Source organism: Lissotriton vulgaris, chromosome 9, assembly GCF_964263255.1.
Source record: "Lissotriton vulgaris chromosome 9, aLisVul1.2, whole genome shotgun sequence".
NCBI classification, from domain to species: domain Eukaryota; kingdom Metazoa; phylum Chordata; class Amphibia; order Caudata; family Salamandridae; genus Lissotriton; species Lissotriton vulgaris.
In genome coordinates, this window is record NC_141697.1 from 470,141,820 (window position 1) to 470,166,682 (window position 24,863).

Sequence of the window (24,863 nt, forward strand, 5' to 3'; positions counted from 1 at the left end):
TCGCCACCACAACATGGATAAAAGTGCCGTTGTGGTGGCGATAGATGCTTGTACATATGTCCCTATGTGTTTATAAATTGCATGGTCTGGAGAAACACAACCTTAAAATGTAACAAAGTGGTTTGGGTTATCTATGCTAATAAAAATGGACTACGACCCAACAGAACGTATTTAGCATACTTAGAGTAGTGAAAGATAAAGAAATAAAAATAATAAGGTCTAAACCTATGCTGGCTAGTCAGCAGGTAAAACTGTGATGCCAGTTCTCAATTCACTGTGCCATTTTAGAAGAATTATAACTTATGAACTGCAAGTAACAAAATGTTATCTGTGATAAAAACAGTAACCCACTGAGCTATCTGCAAATGCAAGTCTGTGAACTGCATGTAACAGGTTGTGCTCTACAGAGGGCCCATTAACCATCTGTGCTACTTTAGTATGAATGTATAACATTACAACACACACTAATACCATGCATGCCATTACAACGAGCTACCATTACAATTCAAACTTTTACCACACATATGACTTTACCACGCATGCCTTTGCAACACAAAGGAATGTGTGGTAAAGGCATACCCTTGGTAAAAATGTTTATGGTAGGTAAAATAAATATATAAATATATATATATATATATATATATATATATATATCGCGCAAACATCCCTCCAGAAAGAAGAACGCGGAAAGCCAAGGGGAATACAGGTCAGGTAGGCACGTTTTATTCCTGCTACAGCAATGGCGGCGAATGCATTTCGGCAACTCTCGCCTTCCTCAGCGCCCAGTCATTGCAGCATGTCCTTCCACTAATGTTCCTTCCTGTTTTAAATCGCTCCAGCACATAGCGCTCCTCCCCCTCATGCGGTCGGCCCATCCTGTCGGTGTCCGTTTGGATGTGGGACTTCAACTCCCAGAAGGCACTGTGTCGGCTCAGCTGGGTGGATGGCGTGGGGAAGTAAGGCGGACTGTAGGTCTTGCTGGTCACAGGCAGGCAGTGAAAGGTAGAATGCCTCAAGAAGCAGGAATGTCCACGGCCGCTGTCCTGTGTCCCCTTACAACCTCCGCTACCAGTGTACCAAAGACAATTAGTTGGGTCCGGGCAGTCAATCCGGACTGTAGCGTCCCTCGAAGTGAAATACTTCGTTTGTCCCAGCAAATACATCCAGGTCCTCTGGCGGCTCCAGGAGAATATCGATCCCTCGATACAGTTCAAAGCTGCAAGCAGCTGATTGCCAGTTTTTTCTCCGAAGCTCTTGATGCAGTGGGGCTTTCCGTACTGTGTCGCTGGCAGGCACAGGAAACATCGCGCAAACATCCCTCCAGAAAGAAGAACGCGGAAAGCCAAGGGGAATACAGGTCAGGTAGGCACGTTTTATTCCTGCTACAGCAATGGCGGCGAATGCATTTCGGCAACTCTCGCCTTCCTCAGCGCCCAGTCATTGCAGCATGTCCTTCCACTAATGTTCCTTCCTGTTTTAAATCGCTCCAGCACATAGCGCTCCTCCCCCTCATGCGGTCGGCCCATCCTGTCGGTGTCCGTTTGGATGTGGGACTTCAACTCCCAGAAGGCACTGTGTCGGCTCAGCTGGGTGGATGGCGTGGGGAAGTAAGGCGGACTGTAGGTCTTGCTGGTCACAGGCAGGCAGTGAAAGGTAGAATGCCTCAAGAAGCAGGAATGTCCACGGCCGCTGTCCTGTGTCCCCTTACAACCTCCGCTACCAGTGTACCAAAGACAATTAGTTGGGTCCGGGCAGTCAATCCGGACTGTAGCGTCCGTCGAAGTGAAATACTTCGTTTGTCCCAGCAAATACATCCAGGTCCTCTGGCGGCTCCAGGAGAATATCGATCCCTCGATACAGTTCAAAGCTGCAAGCAGCTGATTGCCAGTTTTTTCTCCGAAGCTCTTGATGCAGTGGGGCTTTCCGTACTGTGTCGCTGGCAGGCACAGGAAACATCGCGCAAACATCCCTCCAGAAAGAAGAACGCGGAAAGCCAAGGGGAATACAGGTCAGGTAGGCACGTTTTATTCCTGCTACAGCAATGGCGGCGAATGCATTTCGGCAACTCTCGCCTTCCTCAGCGCCCAGTCATTGCAGCATGTCCTTCCACTAATGTTCCTTCCTGTTTTAAATCGCTCCAGCACATAGCGCTCCTCCCCCTCATGCGGTCGGCCCATCCTGTCGGTGTCCGTTTGGATGTGGGACTTCAACTCCCAGAAGGCACTGTGTCGGCTCAGCTGGGTGGATGGCGTGGGGAAGTAAGGCGGACTGTAGCTCTTGCTGGTCACAGGCAGGCAGTGAAAGGTAGAATGCCTCAAGAAGCAGGAATGTCCACGGCCGCTGTCCTGTGTCCCCTTACAACCTCCGCTACCAGTGTACCAAAGACAATTAGTTGGGTCCGGGCAGTCAATCCGGACTGTAGCGTCCCTCGAAGTGAAATACTTCGTTTGTCCCAGCAAATACATCCAGGTCCTCTGGCGGCTCCAGGAGAATATCGATCCCTCGATACAGTTCAAAGCTGCAAGCAGCTGATTGCCAGTTTTTTCTCCGAAGCTCTTGATGCAGTGGGGCTTTCCGTACTGTGTCGCTGGCAGGCACAGGAAACATCGCGCAAACATCCCTCCAGAAAGAAGAACGCGGAAAGCCAAGGGGAATACAGGTCAGGTAGGCACGTTTTATTCCTGCTACAGCAATGGCGGCGAATGCATTTCGGCAACTCTCGCCTTCCTCAGCGCCCAGTCATTGCAGCATGTCCTTCCACTAATGTTCCTTCCTGTTTTAAATCGCTCCAGCACATAGCGCTCCTCCCCCTCATGCGGTCGGCCCATCCTGTCGGTGTCCGTTTGGATGTGGGACTTCAACTCCCAGAAGGCACTGTGTCGGCTCAGCTGGGTGGATGGCGTGGGGAAGTAAGGCGGACTGTAGCTCTTGCTGGTCACAGGCAGGCAGTGAAAGGTAGAATGCCTCAAGAAGCAGGAATGTCCACGGCCGCTGTCCTGTGTCCCCTTACAACCTCCGCTACCAGTGTACCAAAGACAATTAGTTGGGTCCGGGCAGTCAATCCGGACTGTAGCGTCCCTCGAAGTGAAATACTTCGTTTGTCCCAGCAAATACATCCAGGTCCTCTGGCGGCTCCAGGAGAATATCGATCCCTCGATACAGTTCAAAGCTGCAAGCAGCTGATTGCCAGTTTTTTCTCCGAAGCTCTTGATGCAGTGGGGCTTTCCGTACTGTGTCGCTGGCAGGCACAGGAAACATTGCGCAAACATCCCTCCAGAAAGAAGAACGCGGAAAGCCAAGGGGAATACAGGTCAGGTAGGCACGTTTTATTCCTGCTACAGCAATGGCGGCGAATGCATTTCGGCAACTCTCGCCTTCCTCAGCGCCCAGTCATTGCAGCATGTCCTTCCACTAATGTTCCTTCCTGTTTTAAATCGCTCCAGCACATAGCGCTCCTCCCCCTCATGCGGTCGGCCCATCCTGTCGGTGTCCGTTTGGATGTGGGACTTCAACTCCCAGAAGGCACTGTGTCGGCTCAGCTGGGTGGATGGCGTGGGGAAGTAAGGCGGACTGTAGGTCTTGCTGGTCACAGGCAGGCAGTGAAAGGTAGAATGCCTCAAGAAGCAGGAATGTCCACGGCCGCTGTCCTGTGTCCCCTTACAACCTCCGCTACCAGTGTACCAAAGACAATTAGTTGGGTCCGGGCAGTCAATCCGGACTGTAGCGTCCCTCGAAGTGAAATACTTCGTTTGTCCCAGCAAATACATCCAGGTCCTCTGGCGGCTCCAGGAGAATATCGATCCCTCGATACAGTTCAAAGCTGCAAGCAGCTGATTGCCAGTTTTTTCTCCGAAGCTCTTGATGCAGTGGGGCTTTCCGTACTGTGTCGCTGGCAGGCACAGGAAACATCGCGCAAACATCCCTCCAGAACGAAGAACGCGGAAAGCCAAGGGGAATACAGGTCAGGTAGGCACGTTTTATTCCTGCTACAGCAATGGCGGCGAATGCATTTCGGCAACTCTCGCCTTCCTCAGCGCCCAGTCATTGCAGCATGTCCTTCCACTAATGTTCCTTCCTGTTTTAAATCGCTCCAGCACATAGCGCTCCTCCCCCTCATGCGGTCGGCCCATCCTGTCGGTGTCCGTTTGGATGTGGGACTTCAACTCCCAGAAGGCACTGTGTCGGCTCAGCTGGGTGGATGGCTTGGGGAAGTAAGGCGGACTGTAGGTCTTGCTGGTCACAGGCAGGCAGTGAAAGGTAGAATGCCTCAAGAAGCAGGAATGTCCACGGCCGCTGTCCTGTGTCCCCTTACAACCTCCGCTACCAGTGTACCAAAGACAATTAGTTGGGTCCGGGCAGTCAATCCGGACTGTAGCGTCCCTCGAAGTGAAATACTTTGTTTGTCCCAGCAAATACATCCAGGTCCTCTGGCGGCTCCAGGAGAATATCGATCCCTCGATACAGTTCAAAGCTGCAAGCAGCTGATTGCCAGTTTTTTCTCCGAAGCTCTTGATGCAGTGGGGCTTTCCGTACTGTGTCGCTGGCAGGCACAGGAAACATCGCTCAAACATCCCTCCAGAAAGAAGAACGCGGAAAGCCAAGGGGAATACAGGTCAGGTAGGCACGTTTTATTCCTGCTACAGCAATGGCGGCGAATGCATTTCGGCAACTCTCGCCTTCCTCAGCGCCCAGTCATTGCAGCATGTCCTTCCACTAATGTTCCTTCCTGTTTTAAATCGCTCCAGCACATAGCGCTCCTCCCCCTCATGCGGTCGGCCCATCCTGTCGGTGTCCATTTGGATGTGGGACTTCAACTCCCAGAAGGCACTGTGTCGGCTCAGCTGGGTGGATGGCGTGGGGAAGTAAGGCGGACTGTAGGTCTTGCTGGTCACAGGCAGGCAGTGAAAGGTAGAATGCCTCAAGAAGCAGGAATGTCCACGGCCGCTGTCCTGTGTCCCCTTACAACCTCCGCTACCAGTGTACCAAAGACAATTAGTTGGGTCCGGGCAGTCAATCCGGACTGTAGCGTCCCTCGAAGTGAAATACTTTGTTTGTCCCAGCAAATACATCCAGGTCCTCTGGCGGCTCCAGGAGAATATCGATCCCTCGATACAGTTCAAAGCTGCAAGCAGCTGATTGCCAGTTTTTTCTCCGAAGCTCTTGATGCAGTGGGGCTTTCCGTACTGTGTCGCTGGCAGGCACAGGAAACATCGCGCAAACATCCCTCCAGAAAGAAGAACGCGGAAAGCCAAGGGGAATACAGGTCAGGTAGGCACGTTTTATTCCTGCTACAGCAATGGCGGCGAATGCATTTCGGCAACTCTCGCCTTCCTCAGCGCCCAGTCATTGCAGCATGTCCTTCCACTAATGTTCCTTCCTGTTTTAAATCGCTCCAGCACATAGCGCTCCTCCCCCTCATGCGGTCGGCCCATCCTGTCGGTGTCCGTTTGGATGTGGGACTTCAACTCCCAGAAGGCACTGTGTCGGCTCAGCTGGGTGGATGGCGTGGGGAAGTAAGGCGGACTGTAGGTCTTGCTGGTCACAGGCAGGCAGTGAAAGGTAGAATGCCTCAAGAAGCAGGAATGTCCACGGCCGCTGTCCTGTGTCCCCTTACAACCTCCGCTACCAGTGTACCAAAGACAATTAGTTGGGTCCGGACAGTCAATCCGGACTGTAGCGTCCCTCGAAGTGAAATACTTCGTTTGTCCCAGCAAATACATCCAGGTCCTCTGGCGGCTCCAGGAGAATATCGATCCCTCGATACAGTTCAAAGCTGCAAGCAGCTGATTGCCAGTTTTTTCTCCGAAGCTCTTGATGCAGTGGGGCTTTCCGTACTGTGTATATATTCACTGAAAAAACATAGGTTTCAGGCACGTTATAGTTAGAAATTACCATTTAAAAAAGCCTTTGAAATTCACTGAAAAAACCATAGGTTTCAGAAACGTTATAGTTAGAAATTAGCATTTATAAAATGTTAGAAATTCATAGGTTTCATGGGTGTTATAGTTAGCTGGACATTTCACTTGTACAAAACCATAGAAATTCCTGTGTTATAGCTCGTTCTGCTAACTATAACTCGTGCGCCCGCAATGCACTGCTGATGATGTCACATATTACATCATTCATGACATGGTCAGTGACATCACTGATGACATCTCAAATGGCATCACTGATGACATCACTGATGACATCTCAAATGACATCACTGATGACATCATCCAGTAAATGTGGTTTTGTTTAAAATTTAAATATCTAATATATATATATATATATATATATATATATATATATATATATATATATATATATATATATATATATATATATATATATATATATATATATATTACCTACTGGCGGTCGCCAGTAGGTATATATAGTTAGGACCTAGTTACCATAGGAAATTCCGAGCATTCTATTGGGCATAACATTGGCACCGATTGAGGGATCTGCCTGTAATTTTCCTCAAATTTGCCTCGCTGTACTCCGCTCCTTCCCTGTAAGTTTTGGGGGGATTCGTCAAGCGGGGCCTGAGAAAAAAGGGGGGTCCCAAAACGTGTTTTCCCCATGTTAATTTCCATAGGGACATTCTGACAAGGCTACAGCTCGAACTGCTGAACGGAATTACACCAGATTTGGCAAAATGGTAGGGACTGGTATGCAGCAGTGCCTTTTGTATGTTTGGTGTAAATCCCTCCAGTAGTTTTTGAGAAAATTGAATTAAAAAAATTTCAAATGGCATTTTCTATGGGACCTTTAGACACGGCTACAGCCCAAACGGCTGAACGGAATTACACCAAACTTGGCAAAATGGTAGGGACGAGGTATGCAGTAGTGCCTTTTCTTTATTTGGTGAAAATCCCTCCAGTAGTTGTTGAGAAAATTGAATTTGAGCAAATTATATATCTATATGCACTCAAAATTCTATTGGGAATACCTTTGGCGCCGACTGAGGAATCTGCTTGCAATTTTCCAGAATTTTGGCCAGCTCTGTTCCGCTCCTTCCCTGAACGTTTTTGGGGGATTCGTCAAGCGGGGGCCAAAAGGGGTTCCCAAAACCTGTTTTCCCCATGTTAATTTCCATAGGGACCTTTAGACACGGCTACAGCCCGAACGGCTGAATGGAATTACACCAAACTTGGCAAAATGGTAGGGCCTGGTATGCACATGTGCCTTTGCAATGTTTGGTGAAAATCCCTCCAGTAGTTCTTGAGAAAATTGAAGTTGAAATTTTTCAAAAGGCATTTTCTATGGGACCTTTAGACACGGCTACAGCCCGAACGGCTGAATGGAATTACACCAAACTTGGCAAAATGGTAGGGACAGGTATGCAGTAGTGCCTTTTCTATATTTGGTGAAAATCCCTCCAGTAGTTGTTGAGAAAATTGAATTTGAGCAAAATATATATCTATATGGGCTCACCGTACGTGCACCGTACGCGTACCCTTTCGTGCGCGAGCGAGTTTCTGATTGGCTGGCAGTCGACTGTCAACATTCCAAACTGTCCAAACCAGGAAGTGTTGGCCACCATCTTGTTTTTCAGGAGAACTGAGGCACAAGAGAGCCCAAAACAAGAGTGGAAAACACGAAAAGGGGGCAGGGTTGAGACCCCCCAACCCTCTAGCCCTTCTCAGGGGGTCCCAGAAGGACCCCCAAGGGCAAAAAAAATAAATCAATCAAAAAAATCGAGGGGTACGCACACCGTACGCGTACGGTGCGCGTACCGTGCACGTACCCCGCAATTTAACTGCACTTGGTGGTCCTTCTGGGACTCCCTGAGAAGGGCTAGAGGGTCAGGGGGTCTCTACCCTGCCCCCTTTTTGCGTTTTCCACTCTTGTTTTGTGCTCTCTTGTGCCTCACTTCTCCTGAGAAACAAGATGGCTGCTCAGGTGGTCCCAGAAGGATAATAACATATATAAATGTTATCCGCTAATAGAATTAGCATTTACAAAATCTTTGAAATTTATTGAAAAATAATATAGGTTTCACGCCTGATATAGTTAGGAATTAGCATTTAAAAAAACTTGCAAATTCACTGAAAAAAACATAGGTTTCAGGCCTTATATAGTTAGGAATTAGCATTTTAAAAACCTTGCAAATTCACTTAAAAAACCATAGGTTTCAGGCCTTATATAGTATCATAGTGAGGAATTAGCATTTAAAAAACCTTGCAAATTCACTTAAAAAACCATAGGTTTCAGGCCTTATATAGTTAGATTTAGCATTTTAAAAACCTTGCAAATTCACTTAAAAAACCATAGGTTTCAGGCCTTATATAGTTAGGAATTAGCATTTAAAAAACCATTGAAATTGCTCCTATATAGTTAGTTGTACTAACTATATTTCTCGCACCCGCAATCCACTGCTGATGATGTCACATATTACATCATTCATGACATGGTCAGTGACATCACTGATGACATCACTGATGACATCTCCAATGACATCACTGATGACATCACTGATGACATCTCATTTGACATCACTGATCACATCACTGATGATATCATTCATGTGATAATACGATGCACCTCCTCACACTCTAATATAACCTTTGATACACCCAGTGTTAAATACAGACAACCATTCTTGAAACCATTGACACACCAATACCAGTCTCTACATACGCACTCACTGATTCCTAGGTCTGCACACACATTCACTCATTCACCCATAGAATCACTCATACATACAGTCACTCCTCAATACAACACTATCATATGCACTCCTACACCTATACAGACACTCACACACTGCCACTCATCCATGGAGTTACTCACACACCTAGTCAGTCATGCAAAGAATCAATCACACTTCCATTTCCTCAATTATATAGTTATACACACAACACCTTACTTATTCAAACATATACTAACACATACTTACGCTCTTATACAATCACTGATACAAGTACACAATGATCCATACAGCCACTCGCACATTCACTGGCTCTCATGTATAGTCATTTATATATGCCAACTCTCACATGCACTGTGTTATACATATGTACTTACTTTGACATGTAACACTGAGATATCCATTCACTCACCAACACACCCATGCACACAGTCAACCGCCCATATAGCTGTTTCCACATGCACTCTTGAACTCATACACCTAGTGAACCAACTGATCACACATCTATGCACAGAGTCACATACCTCCCAGCCACCCACACACACACTCAGTCTCCCATTACAATACTTGGGCAACCAATCAAAACCCATATAGCCCCTCATATAGCTACTGATCAACACATGCAGCAGCTTACACAACAAGAGACATACTGATGCACACATTCAGACAGTTCAGTCACTAACCCATGCATTTACTAAGACACATTTAATCACTCACTCATACAGGCAGTCACACACCTACTTAATCCTTCATCCAGACACTTATACATCCACTCATTCTTCAATATGTAAAACATATTTAAACTTTACAGAAACACACAGTCACTGGATGATGTCATCGGTGATGTCAAAAGTGATGTCAAATGAGATGTCATCAGTGATGTCATTTCAGATGTCATCAGTGATGTCACCAGTGATGTCACTGACCATGTTATGAATGATGTAATATGTGACATCATCAGCACTGGATTGCGGGTGCGCGAAATATAGTTAGTACAACTAACTATATAGGAGCAATTTCAATGGTTTTTTAAATGCTAATTCCTAACTATATAAGGCCTGAAACCTATGGTTTTTTAAGTGAATATATATATATACCAATCTGTATTGAAGATTGAATGGATATATAACTGTCTGGATAGAGAATTTAGTAGCTGCCTGACTGTCTGTTTAAGTGAGTGATTAAAAGTTTCTCACTAAATACATGGGTTAGTAACTAAACTATGTGAATGTGTGCAACACTGTCTCTGCTGTTGTATAACCTACTACATCAGTTGGTCTCTAACTACATGAGTGTCTATAATACTTATTGATTAGTTGGCTGAGTATTTGTATGGGAGAATGAGTATGTGTGTGGGTGGGGTATGTGTAATGCTATGCATAGATGTGTGAGTTGTTGATTGACTAGGTGTATGGGTTTAGGAGTGTTTATGGAAACAGTTGTTTGGGTGACTGAGTGTGTTTATTTGTGAGTTGGTGAGCGAATATATGTTTTAGAGGCACATCTCCAACAAATTACAAAAATAAAAGGCATTGTATGTGAGAGTTGGTATATATAAATATGTATACATAAGAGTCAGTGATTGTGAGAGTAACTGTATGAATGAGTGTATATTTGTAATGGTGATTTTTTTACATAGTAACTATGAGTTACTATGTGTATGAATAAATGAGGTGCTGTGTGTATAACTGTGTAGGTGAGGAAATGTCAGTGTGATTGAGTCTTTTCATGAGTGAGTATGATGACTGCATTACCGACTAGGATGAGTGCTAATGTGTCAATGTCTATATATGGGTATGAGTGCATTTGATAGTGTTCCATGGATCAGTGACTGCATGTATAAGTGATTCTGTGGGTGAATGGGCAGTTGTGTGTGTAGACTTAGGAATCAGTGAGTGCGTATGTAGTAACTAGTATGTGTGTGTGAATGGTTTCAAATATGGTACTCTGTATTTTACAGTGAGTGATCAAAGAGTTATACTAGTGTGTGATGATGTGTATCAGATTGTCAGGTGGATGATGTAATCAGTGATGTCATCAGTGATGTCATTTGAGATGTCATCAGTGATGTCATCAGTGATGTCACTGACCATGTCATGAGTGATGTAATATGTGACATCATCAGCTGTGTATTGCGGGCGCGCAAGTTATAATTAGCATAACTAACTATAACAGAGAAATTTCTATGGTTTTGTACAAGTGAAATGTCCAGCTAACTATAACACCCATGAAACCGATGTTTTTTTCAGTAAATTTCTAATGTTTTTTAAATGCTAATTTCTAACTATAACGTGCCTGAAACCTATTATTTGTTCAGTGAATTTCAAAGGTTTTGTTAAATGCTAATTTTTAAGTATAATAGTAATTATACCTATGTTTTTTGTACTGAATGTCTACACATTTTAACTGTTTATTTGTAAATATAGAATGTATTAAACAACATTATATATTTTTATGCAAATTGCAAAACAAAATTAAAAAAAGAAGTGCATGGGACAGACTGGACGATTCCTAGACTGCATGGGTACTAACTGGGTATTTAGAAGATTGTATCAATAGTATGTAGCTAGTTAGAGGTCTGCATGGATAGTGCACAGAATATTGTAGCTGTACTTGTGTTAGTAGCTAGGCCATTCCATAAGTCCATGACTAGTGACTACAATAATTACAGTACTGCAAACAGAGTGTATAGTGAATGTATAAGTGCATAGGGGGTTAGGGGACCACATACATTGTGCACATTAGATTGTACCACTGTTTGTCTCAATGCCTGAGTCATTGTGCACGTGCATAGACAGTGACTGGGTACCTAGAGTGCTAGTAGTTGACAGCAAGGTGAGTTTATAAGTACTTATGTTTTAGCAGAGTGAGTAGATTAGGACATGCTTCTGTCAGGGTGATTGTAGGAGTGGACATAGACTCACAGTGTGATTCCAGACAAACATGATTATTACCTGGATTTTTGCAGGACAGAATCAGTAGTCTGCAGGGACTTAGGGGGCTGCATACATTGTGCACATTTGACTTTACCACTGCTTCTATCAATGACTGAGTCATTGTGCAAGTGCATAGACAGTGACTGGGTGCCTAGAGTGCTAGTAGTTGACATCAAGGTGAGTTTATAAGTACTTATGTTTTAGCAGACTTATTAGATAAGGACATGCTTATGTTAGGATGATTGTAGGAGTGGACAGAGAGCCACAGTGTGATTACAGATAAGCATGACTATTACCTGGATTTTTTGCGGGACTGAATCAGTAGTCTGCAGGGACTTAGGGGACCCCATATATTGTGCACATTTGACTGTACCACTGCTTGTATCAATGACTGAGTCATTGTGCAAGTGCATAGACAGTGACTGGGTACCTAGAGTGCTAGTAGTTGACAGCAAGGTGAGTTTATAAGTACTTATTTTTTAGCAGAGGGATTAGATAAGGACATGCTTCTGTCAGGATGATTGAAGGACTGGACACAGACTCACAGTGTGATTCCTGACTTGCATGACTATTACCTGGATTTTTGCAGGACTGAATAAATTGTCTGCATGAGTACTAACTGGGTATTTACAAGAGTGTATCAATAGTATGTAGCTGGCTACATATGTGCATGCATAGCGCACAGATTAACATACATGTAGTACTATTACTATCTAAGGCATTCTATAAGTACACAAGCAGTAACTGGAATAATTACAGTGCACCAAACACAGTACATAGAGAATTTATAAGTACTTGGGTATTACTACACTGAATTAATAAGTGTACGGTGCTCGATGAGTATTTGGAGGAGTGTCTCAGTACTAACATGGCAATACCTGCTCAGCAAGCAAACTTTTTACAGGATAAAACTACTGCATAAATCTCTACAGCAACATTACCTTTTTACAACTACTTTTAATATTCCACGTAGCCAAATACAAAGCAGAAATCATTCACATTTCTCTACTATAATTCTCACCATATCACTGAAAATGAGTATCTCTCTAAAGAACTCTATAACACCACATAAATTCACAAAACAAGCTTCAAATTGAAACCAAACACCAAAAATTATGTCGCATATTTTAACTATACCCCTTTAGAGACTTATACAACTAGTCTCATCACTAATACCTTAGCTCGACATATACATTTCCAATTTGAAATCAACACCTAAAATGATGCACTATACTACTAATGTACATATCCACACATTAAAACAATCAGTCATAATCAGCAATCCCTATTCCAAAACACACATAATATTATGAAAAGTGTTTTTTAAACAACATTTAAACACATTACAAAAAACTGCAATAAATATTTCCTCATTACAAAATATATGACCAACTTCAAATTTTATGAATTATATTTTATGTTTAAAAACAAAGGCGCCACATAGTACACCTCACAAATTAATAACTCATCTTTCAAATTGATTTGTAGATTATGAAGTATCTGAATCACACACCAGATTTTCTTATGCACACAATGAATATAGTGCTGCCCTTAGCAAAACCAAAAAATGGCAAACGTTTCCCTCTCATTCTGCACACATATACATGTAAATATCAAATCACATTGCCTGCCAGATTAATTCAAATTCTAAGACACATTTCTATTGGTAACGCATATCAACCCTTGCCAACTGACCTCTAAGTGAACCAAAATTGCTTTTGGAATTTTATGGAGTCACGCCTGGTCCCTGCACCGTAAGCGATGGAACCGCAGATCCAGACGACAGTTCAAAAGTATATTACAAATAATGTTACCATTTTCTTTTCATAACACACTACTTCTAACCATACCAGTGACTTGGGAAATCTCACTGCAATTAAATATTACTGTAATATTTATAATAAATACACATTTTAATGCCACACATAACTTCCAACCCTACTCCCATTCTGCTTAGTGCCTATTTCCATATTAACAGTTCATGGAACACTCAACTGAACACACAGGTCACAAGTTCAGCACACAATGTTGCAAATTCAAACAGCAAGTGTGCTTGACTTTCCAAAATATCACCTTATCCTATCTAATGTACCTTTCAAACAGTTTTTACTAGCCAATAAGAAAATGCTTTTCAAACACAGAAACATGCACCCTATTTTTCACTCTAATGTTCTCAAACAGCCAATCATTTCTCTTCTCTTTTTTAAAACTGCATCTTGTCGACCATTTTAGAGACCTCTTATTTTACCAACTGCCTACTTCACCTACAGACATCTTTTGAGTGCATCCAGACTTCCCTTCAAGATGCTTAGAGTGTGGATTGTTGGACACAGCTATATTTTTTGGTGCAAAAGATATTCTGAAAGCAGAGGTATTGACAAAGACCTTGCTTTGCAAAATGTAGACATTAAATGGATTGGACAGAGAGGATTAAAGTGGAACCAATTGATGCCATTGGTTAAATCCTTTTTGCATCTTCAACACCCTGACCTCATAATTGTGCACTGAGGTGGCAATGACCTAGGCACTTTGACTGAGGTAGGTCTGGAAATGCTAATGAAGGACACCTTTGCAGAATTGATGTTACTTTTTCCCCAAACTGCCTTTATCTACTCTAACATATGCCAAAGACAGAAATGAAACTGGTCCTATCAATGTTGTCCACAGATAGAGAAAGCTAGGAAAAATGTCAATAAAGCTGTTTCTGCTTATCTCAGAGATTATACTATGGGTCCATATACAACAACAATCTGTGTTTTAATATGGATGGCATCTACAGGAGAGATGGTGTACATTTCACAGATGAGAGAAACAGAGTCTTTCTCAACAACTTTAGACTCTGCATAGGCACATACATGAAGGTACCAAAATCTCCCAATAAACACAAGGGCTCTTTTTAGAGCCACCCAAGATCCAACCATGTAACCTAGATTTATAATTTTAAAAAATGTAAAAAAATTTTGATGGGTGTCGTGCACCCAGCATGACTAGGAGTCACGCACCCCTCGTGTTCACAACAGGGCGCCGCACTCGGAGTTGTGCACGCCTCGTGTTCAAACCAGGGGTCACGCTGGGAGTCGGGCACCCCTCGTGTTCACACCAGGTGGCCGCGCTGAGCGTCACGCTAGGGTCCCCCATTCCCAGGGCCTATCCCCTTTGATGAGGACTGTGGGGGGAGCCCCAATACCCCTATGGTCCTGTCGGCTCCACGCATCCTGTGAGAGCCAGCATTGCTTTTCCACATGGGGAGATGCTAACATGCAGCTGCCCATGTGGAAAAGCTATTTTGCTTTGGATTTTGGAAGAGAGCAGAGTTTGCTATGGTAGGGCGGGAGATGTGCTCCTGCCCTACCGTAGCAAACAGCAGTGTCCCGGGGGTAGGCACCCCGGAACACTGCAGGAGCCGGCTCTGGGGGGTGGCGGTCCCCTGGGCTATCAAAGACTCCAGGAGGGGTGCCCCCATGGCCCCCCTCACAACTTTTGAAAAGCCCTGGTGAGGTGGTGGTCCCTGGGGCTCATTGGTCCAAAACTGACCCCTACATTTTAACAGTTAGTGCCCTGGGAAGTGGTGGTCCCCGGGCATGTTGGGGGGCTCATGTCCCCCCAAAAAGGCATTATTTAAATTTAAAAAAAGCCCCAGGGAGGTGGCGATCCCCGGGGCTGCAGGGGCCGGGGATTTTAATTTTCAAATCCCCCCGGGACCTGGTCCACCCGGGGGTTAAAAATAATGAAGCGAGAAAGCTCTTGCTTCATTTTTTTTTCGTCTGGATCCGTGCACCCAGTGTGCATTCCGCAAAAAAATTGTTAATGCTTTTTTTGGGCCCTGAAGGTCCTTGTGGGACCCCCTGAACAGGACAAGGGGGTCAGGGTGTTTCTACCCTGTCCCCTTTTCTTTCTTTTCTCCTTAGTTTCCCTGTTTTCCTCTGACTCACTTCTAACGAGGCACAAGATGGCTGCCAACACTTCCTGGTTTGGAGTATTGACAGCCAATTAGAATAAAGCTTGTGGTTGGGAGGGTGCGCGGACCCACCACGCCTCTATATATCGAACATTTTATTTTTTCATTTTCTCAGCAATTACTGAACGGATTTACACCATTTAAGAAAAAGAGTTCTTTCTGAAACCAGGGCTACCTTTCTGCTAAATTTGGTGTAATTCCCTTCCCCAGTTCAAGCTGTAGCCATGTCTAAACTTTCCTCTGGAAAATTTATTTTTTTACCTCTTTTCCTTGAATTTCTCAGGAACTAGTGAACGGATTTACACCATTTAACAAACAAAAACAGTTCTTTCTGAAACAAGGGCTATCTTTTTGCCAAATTTGGTGTAATTCCATTCAGTAGTTCAGGCTGTAGCCATGTCTAAAGTTTCCTATGGGAATGGGACCCCAACAGGGGCTGATTTCCACCTAAACTTGAGAACTACCCAGAGTTCTCTCCTTCTTTTTTGCATAATTTATGCGTCACTCTATGCCTGAAAGGGTTTTGTTTTGACTTAATACTGGTTGCTCCCTTGTGTCTGGACAAAGCTATACCTCTCTGAAGATCTCTAATTAGAGCGAAACACTGTGTCAGGGGTTGCTTTTACTCATTTCATGTTGGCTTGAGTTGGTATTTCAATAGTTCAAAGCTGTAATATTGTGCCTGGAGTGATAAATGGCTTTTGTAATTTTACAGCTCGGCAAGGACAGCACTGTACTAGTCCTATGCTTAAAGACTTTGCTGCATAAATTGCAAAAGACTTTGTCATTTTCTATCTCGGCGTGGATAGCACTGTGCTAATCCTATGCTTAAAAACTTTGATAGAAAAACAGACATTTGAGGTGAGCAGATCTAGACTGTCGCTGGTGTTGAGAGTGCTCTAACAGGGGCTGCTTTCCACCTAACCTTGAGAACTACCCAGAGTTCTCTCCTTCTTTTTTGCATAATTTATGCGTCACTCTATGCCTGAAAGGGTTTTGTTTTGACTTAATACTGGGTGCTCCCTTGTGTCTGGACAAAGCTATACCTCTCTGAAGATCTCTAATTAGAGTGAAACACTGTGTCAGGGGTTGCTTTTACTCATTTCAGGTTGGCTTGAGTTGGTATTTCACTAGTTCAAAGCTGTAATATTGTGCCTGAAGTGATAAATGGCTTTTGTAATTTTACAGCTCGGCAAGGACAGCACTGTACTAGTCTTATGCTTAAAGACTTTGCTGCATAAATTGCAAAAGACTTTGTCATTTTCTATCTCGGCGTGGATAGCACTGTGCTAATCCTATGCTTAAAAACTTTGATAGAAAAACAGACATTTGAGGTGAGCAGATCTAGACTGTCGCTGGTGTTGAGAGTGCTCCAACAGGGGCTGCTTTCCACCTAACCTTGAGAACTACCCAGAGTTCTCTCCTTCTTTTTTGCATATTTTATGCGTCACTCTACGCCTGTAAGGCTTTTGTTTTGACTTAATACTGGGTGCTCCCTTGTGTCTGGACAAAGCTATACCTCTCTGAAGAGCTCTAATTAGAGCGAAACACTGTGTCAGGGGTTGCTTTTACTCATTTCAGGTTGGCTTGAGTTGGTATTTCACTAATTCAAAGCTGTAATATTGTGCCTGGAGTGATTAATGGCTTTTGTAATTTTACAGCTCGGAAAGGACAGCACTGTACTAGTCCTATGCTTAAAGACTTTGCTGTATAAATTGCAAAAGACTTTGTCATTTTCTATCTCGGCGTGGATAGCACTGTGCTAATCCTATGCTTAAAAACTTTGATAGAAAAACAGACATTTGAGGTGAGCAGATCTAGAGTGTCGCTGGTGTTGAGAGTGCTCTAACAGGGGCTGCTTTCCACTTAAATTTGAGAACTACCCAGAGTTCTCTCCTTCTTTTTTGCATAATTTATGCGTCACTCTATGCCTGAAAGGGTTTTGTTTTGACTTAATACTGGGTGCTCCCTTGTGTCTGGACAAAGCTATACCTCACTGAAGATCTCTAATTAGAGCGAAACACTGTGTCAGGGGTTGCTTTTACTCATTTCAGGTTGGCTTGAGTTGGTATTTCACTAATTCAAAGCTGTAATTTTGTGCCTGGAGTGATAAATGGCTTTTGTAATTTTACAGCTCGGCAAGGACAGCACTGTACTAGTCCTATGCTTAAAGACTTTGCTGTATAAATTGCAAAAGACTTTGTCATTTTCTATCCAGGCGTGGATAGCACTGTGCTAATCCTATGCTTAAAAACTTTGATAGAAAAATAGACATTTGAGGTGAGCAGATCTAGAGTGTCGCTGGTGTTGAGAGTGCTCTAACAGGGGCTGCTTTCCACCTAAACTTGAGAACTACCCAGAGTTCTCTCCTTCTTTTTTGCATAATTTATGCGTCACTCTATGCCTGAAATAGGTTTTGTTTTTACTTAATACTGGGTAATTCCTTGTGTCTGGACAAAGCTATACCTCTCTGAAGAGCTCTAATTAGAGCGAAACACTGTGTCAGGGGTTGCTTTTACTCATTTCAGGTTGGCTTGAGTTGGTATTTTGGCGTTTTGCCTTTTTCGATGGTAAAGTGCGCATCTGAGGCAGCCATTTTTATTTTGCATACACAAGTGGTGGTATTCGACATAGAGAGAGGACGAAACGGCAAAAGTATGAGTGCCATCTTGGCATGGTCATGTACATCTTTTACAGCCGGCTATCCGTCATTGCATTATTACAGAGGAACAAGACATTATAGTTCATCCTACTGATTGGTAAACATTATGCGAAATCATCACAATGTTACAATACGTTGCAATAACGCCCTGGATGGGCTTGTGACCAGTTTACACTCTCCCCCGTGTTCGTCCTTCAATCTCGCCCTGAATGGGCCCTGTCATTACATAATTCATTTACATCACAATTACAGATATGCCCACATATAAATACAAACATTACATATTTACATTCCTTATGTGTTTCATCTTAACTTAGTTTCCTTACTTTTACATTGATCAACATGCAGCCATGATCTATTTTGCAATTTTGGACCTGTTATTTTCCCAGATGTACCGCTAGTTCTTCATGGGTATTAAGACCTTCCGGGTTCTTCGTTTGTAAATCAATGATGTAGCGAGACTCTAGTCTTCGCAACATCATTAATCTGTCACCCCCCCCTTGGGTGTGTTGAAACATGGTCCAGTATAAAGAATCTCATCAATTCCCTGTCACTATTGTGTTTCTGTTGGAAGTGACGGGCCACCGGATATGTCATGTCACAGTTTTTTATGGCCCTACAGTGTTCAAGGACTCTTTTCTTAGTCTCATGGATGGTACTCCCGACATATTGGAGTTCACAGGGACAGACCAAACAGTATACCGTGTATGGAGTACTGCATGTCAGGAATTTTTTGATCTTTTTTGGTTTGTCAATTCCTGGGACCCTATATGAGGAGACTTTTCTACTGCTAGAGCACGCCTTGCATTTTCCGCAGGGAAAGAACCCTTGTAGGTTCGTAGATAGCTGAATAGAAGGCTTTTTACCCTGGTAACTACTCGTGAGTGTGTCCCTCAGGTTCCTTGCATTCCTGAAGGTGAGTAGTGGTTGGGAAGGGATATCCAAACCTATCACTGGGTCTAGCTTTGGCAGGTTCCAATTTTTCCAACCAAGAGTGTGCCCAATACACAAAAAGAGGAACGGATCGTAACCACGCTGGCAACTCAATTTTCGGCATTAGAAAGGCTGAACGAACGCGAAATTCGCAAGTGGTGGGAGGGCACTTCCCTGCAAAGCTATGTGGAGGTCAACAGAGTGCCGAGAGGCCTCCGCATTTGCACCATTCCAGCCTATGAAAACCCGGATTCCAAACTGCTTGAGGAATGGGTGGAATTCACAGCTCACTCATGCAAAGGGATGCTGTTAATCCTGATTAAATTTGCGTGGAGCGATCACGAGCAAACAAAAAAAGACATTGACGACATGGAGACGGAAATCGCCAAGGATGAAAATAAAGCAAGGCAACAAGAACTAAGGGAACAAATGATGAAACGTTGTTGTTGTTACCCGGAATATATATACGCATTTGTAGTGATGATGCAGACTTTTTGACATGTCAAGAGGAAATGTGCAAGCGTCTCAAAAATAGAGGTTACAGCAATACAATCATTAAAAACGCCATTAACAAAGCCAGTGAGTGTCCTAGAAGTACGCTGTTCACTAAGCACCATTCTGGTCAAAATCCAGCGAAGGAAGTTTCTGATAGTCCTAGATTTATTACCACTTTTTCTAGGCAAGAGAGAAGAATTAGAGCCATTATGACTAAACACTGGCCAATTGTTTTGACTGATGTGATGTTACAAGAAAGGTTGCCCAAAACACCATCAATCACTTTTAGAAAAGGTAAATCTATGGGTACGGAACTTGACAAAAACTCTCCGGAAACAAGGAAACCACCACTTTGGTTACACACTGTCAATGGCTTTAGACGCTGTACTTCATGCCGAGCCTGCAAATTCGGGTGCAATAAGACGAGCTATTGCACACCCTTTGAAACATCTCCTGTTCCAATAAGAGGCAGTTATAATTGCAAAACAGAATGTGCAGTTTACGTTTTGACGGGCTAAACTACATCGGTAGTACTAAGCAGCCAGTGCACATCAGAATATTGCAGCACATAAGGGCAATATTACATAATGATCCTGCTTACCCTGTGGCCAGACACTTTGCCAGTTGCCATGATAAAAACATTAACTGTCTAACATATTATGGTATTAATGCCATACCGAAATCTAAGAGGGGCGGTAATAGAGAGCGACAGCTCAGGCAACTCGAGACAAAGTACATATTAGAGTTTGATAGTAAGTGGCCACAGGGACTAAACAATACAGGAGATATGCACACTTTTTTGTAAGGATGTAATATGGATTGTCTTGTGGATAATAACAATGGTTATAATGTGTATGTCCATCTATTTTCTGATTCCATTATAGACTTATACATAGTTTCCAAATAGTCAGCTGTTACCTTTTTCATACCTCGCCTTGATTATTGTTTTTATAATATAATGGTTTTTGAGCAGTATGCCAATTTTCTAATAATGTTATCAATTTTAATATTTTACTCCGGACGGAGTACTTTATTACTGATGAATTATAATACGTGCTTGCTATTAACTATTTATATTGTATTTTAGAATATTAATCAAGGTTTTAATATATTTAATATTGCACTGCACTTTCTTATGCTATTTTGCACACAACAGTTTTTTTGCACTGTCTTGTTAGTTCCTAATTTTAGGACCTTAGCACTAAGCACTTTTATTGGGTAGTTGGATTGCTTGGATTTATCCGGTTAGAATTATATTGCACATGGGCAGTGCATGTGTGAAATAAGAGACTAAGATGTTGACATAACATGGATTTATCCAGAGAGAAATTTTTGAGAATTCATGCACAGTTTATATTTCTATCTCAATAACTGCAGTTGTTGAAATTGCTATATTTGTTAAATTAATGTTGTATGCGATATACACAAACATTTTAAAATTAAATTAATAGCATATGAGCATGTATCTATGTAAGGTTTAGAAGAAGTACTTTGCACACCTTGCTTTGTAAGTCTTTTCACACTGTCTTTTGACCCAGTGACTGTTTCTTTAATACAACCCAGGTGTGCACTTTCACTATATGTGTATATAAAGAAAAAATGGCGCAGTTTGAGCTGAATGTGATCAAGGGCTGCGTAGCCCGAAACGCATCGTCGTGAGAGGTGATCAATAAAGTATTTCTTGCCTGAAACTTTGCTGCAAAGGCCTGAGTCTCCTTCCTCGCCAGGTGCCTTCTGGAAGTGGTCAGGGTTATCTTCGGATATATATATATATATATATATATATATATATATATATATATATATATATATATATATTACCTACTGGCGGTCGCCAGTAGGTAGTTATAGTTAGGATTTTTTTCAATGTTAAATCTGAAAATTCTATTTGGAATAACTTTGGCGCCGGTTGACGAATCTGCCTGAAAATTTCCTCAAAATGGCCTCGCGGTGTTCCGGTCCTTCCCTGAAAGTTTGGGGGGGATTCGTCAAGCGGGGGCCGAGATAAAAGGGGGGTCCCAAAACGCGTTTTCCCCATGTTAATTTCCATAGGGCGGTCGATTTCACTTTTAGCCCGAACGGCTGAATGGATTTCCACCAAACTTGGCAAAATTGTAGGGACTGGTAGCCCGATGTGCCTTTGCTATGTCTCAAGATATGTGCTCCAGTGGATTTTGAGTAATTAAGGTTCAAAAAAATATATATATCTATAGCCGCGCTCCGGTACGCGCACCGGTACGCGCACCGGGCGCTTACCGCGACTTGCGCGCAGAAAGCTGATTGGCTCTGGGATGTCTGTAAACATTCTAAACAGTCCGGAGCGGCCGCCATCTTGTGTCTCGGTAGGATCGAGACACGAGAGGTGGCCAAAACAAAGAGGGAAATGACCATAAGGGGGCAGAGTAGACCCCCCTTGACCCCCTAGGTTTGATGTGGGGGCCATAAAAGGGCCCCGCGGAGCAAAAAAAAAATAAAAACAATTTTTGATTTTCGCGGGGTGAGCGCCCGGTACGCGCACCGGTACGCGCACCGGTAAGCGTACCGGGGAGTGTACCATGGGGAAAAAGAATGACAGTTTTAAAAGTAGCTGTTTAAAAAAAAAATGTTTTGTTGTTTTTTTTATACATACACATACATATATATATAAATGCATATGCATATATATATATGCATATATGTGTATATGTGTGCGTGTAGAGAGAGGTAGAGAGGTAGAGGTGTAGAGGTAGAGAGGTAGAGAGGTAGCGGTAGAGAGGTAGAGATTAGTAGAGAGAGAAGAAGAGAGAGGTAGAGAGGTAGAGAGTAGAGAGTGAGTAATAGAGAGTAGAGAGTGAGTAGTAGAGAGTAGTAGAGAGCAGTAGAGAGAGTAGCAGAGAGTGAGTAGTAGAGAGTAGTAGAGTGAATAGTAGAGTGAGTAGTAGAGAGTAGTAGAGAGTGAGTAGTAGAGAGTGAGTAGTAGACAGTAGTAGAGAGTAAGTAGTAGAGTGAGTAGTAGAGAGCAGTAGAAAGTGAGTAGTAGAGAGTAGTAAAGAGTGAGTAGTAGAGAGTGAGTAGTAGAGAGTGAGTAGTAGAGAGTAGTAGAGAATGAGTAGCAGAGAGAATAGTAGTGAGTAGTAGAGAGTGAGTAGTAGAGTGAGTAGTAGAGACTAGTAGAGAGAGAGTAGTAGAGAGTGAGTAGTAGACAGTAGTAGAGAGTGAGAAGTAGAGAGTGAGTAGTAGAGAGTAGTAGTGAGTAGTAAAGAGTGAGTAGTAGAGAGAGTAGTAGAGAGTGAGTAGTAGAGAGTAGTAGATAGTGAGTAGTAGGGAGTAGTGAGTAGCGAGTAGTAGGGAGTGAGTAGTAGAGAGAGAGTAGTAGAGTAGTAGAGAATGAGTAGTAGACAGTGAGTATTTGAGAGTAGTGGAGTAGGAGAGAGTAAGTAGTAGAGAGTAGTGGAGAATATTCCAAAGTTTGGCACAGCACCACTTTCACAATGAGTCCAATCAAATCATATCACTTAGAGTCCTTATTGAAGCGCTGAATCTTGGTGTATATTCAAATGCTTTTATTTTCCTTAAGTTTATGTACCACAGCCAGCCGAAAGGTTTCGTTCTGTACAACAGAACTTCTTCAGGGCGTTCTTATTTCCTTCAAGTTATGTCGGTATCCAGTTGTCATATAACTAGATATTTCTTCCAAATGTTAGACGAGACATAAGTATATTCTTATTCAAAGTGGCTAGGTATCAATTTTACCCACACAATTCGGGCAGACTTGAGTAATTTATAGCATCCTCAAAGTCAGTCTTTCAAAAATTCCAAAGTATAGGACATGATAATCCAAATCCAAATGTTTCTCAAGAAAAGTAATTTACAATCGTTCGGAATATCGGTGTTTGGGCAGATATGATCCAGGGACCCCCAGTATGCAAGGGGAATTAGTCCCCCCTCTACAAACGCGCCAGTGGCCTGCATTGCAGAGAGGTGTAACAAGGGTGTGGCCTCATTACACTTCTCTGCAATGCAGCTCCCTCGCGCATACTGGAGGCTCCTGGTGGACCAGTTGACCCCAGGGACCCCCAGTATGCAAGGGGAATTAGTTCCCCCTCTGCAAACGCGGCAGTGGGCTGCGTTGCAGAGAGGTGTAACAAGGGGCATAGTCTCATTACACCTCTGCAATGCAGCCCCTGGCGCATACTGGAGGTTCCAGGTGGGCTAATTGGCCCCCAGGGGCCCCCAGTATGCAAGGGGAATTAGTTCCCCCTCTTCAAACATGCACGGGGGCTGCGTTGCAGAGAGGTGTAAAAAGGGTTGTGGCTTCATTACACCTCTCTGCAATGCAGTCCCCTGGCGCATACTGGAGATTCCTGGTGGGCTTTCAGGTCTTATATAGTTAGGAATTAGCATTAAAAAAACCTTTGAAATTCACTGAAAAAACCATAGGTTTCACACCAGTTATAGTTAGGAATTAGCATTTAAAAAACCTTTGAAATTCACTGAAAAAACCATAGGTTTCACACCAGTTATAGTTAGGAATTAGCATTTAAAAAACCTATTAAATTCACTGACAAAACCATAGATTTCACACCATTTATAGTTAGCTGGAAATTTTACTGACATAAAACCATTGAAATTCCCACGTTATAGTTAGTTGGACTCACTATAACTTGCGCGCCTGTAATGCACTGCTGATGACGTCACATATTACATCACTCATGACATGGTCAGTGACATCACTCATGACATCACTGATGACACCATCCTTGTGACAGAGTGACAGACCTAATTTCAGTGTAATGTAACGCTTGAAACACATATTCAAAAATAGAAACAAACATTTTCAAAAAAATGGAGATACCCAAACCAGTAACAACAACCAATTCAGTAATTCCACCATCTATATACACATCCACTCATTCACCAACAGTTCTATATAGTCACTCATATATATACTCACTCATCATATGTAGTGATACACCTATACATCCTGTTACACATCAGCAGTCATCCAAAAGTTACTCACACACATACTCACACATGCAAATAAACTATTGAACATCCATTTATTTGCATATACATTTATACACACACTACCACCTTACTTCTAAGGAAACTTACCCATACTTACTCTCTTAAACAATCACTTATAGAAACACATACTTATTTAAACAGGAACTCCTACAATCTCTCACTATATATACTATACTCACTTATATACATCAATACTCACATATACTAGATTAAAACATATGTCGTTACTAATGA

At 42.9% G+C, this 24,863-nt stretch overlaps 1 protein-coding gene across 1 annotated transcript in view; it reads left to right on the forward strand.

Annotated features, from left to right (window-relative positions):
* The first annotated feature begins 3,611 nt into the window (after positions 1-3,611).
* LOC147690284 (uncharacterized) overlaps positions 3,612-24,863 on the forward strand; it is a 130,900-nt gene continuing 109,648 nt past the window's right edge. The window contains exon 1 of the mRNA XM_086939473.1: positions 3,612-3,966. Coding sequence (XP_086795599.1) covers positions 3,612-3,966 — 355 coding nt within the window. The remainder of the gene's footprint in view (positions 3,967-24,863) is intronic.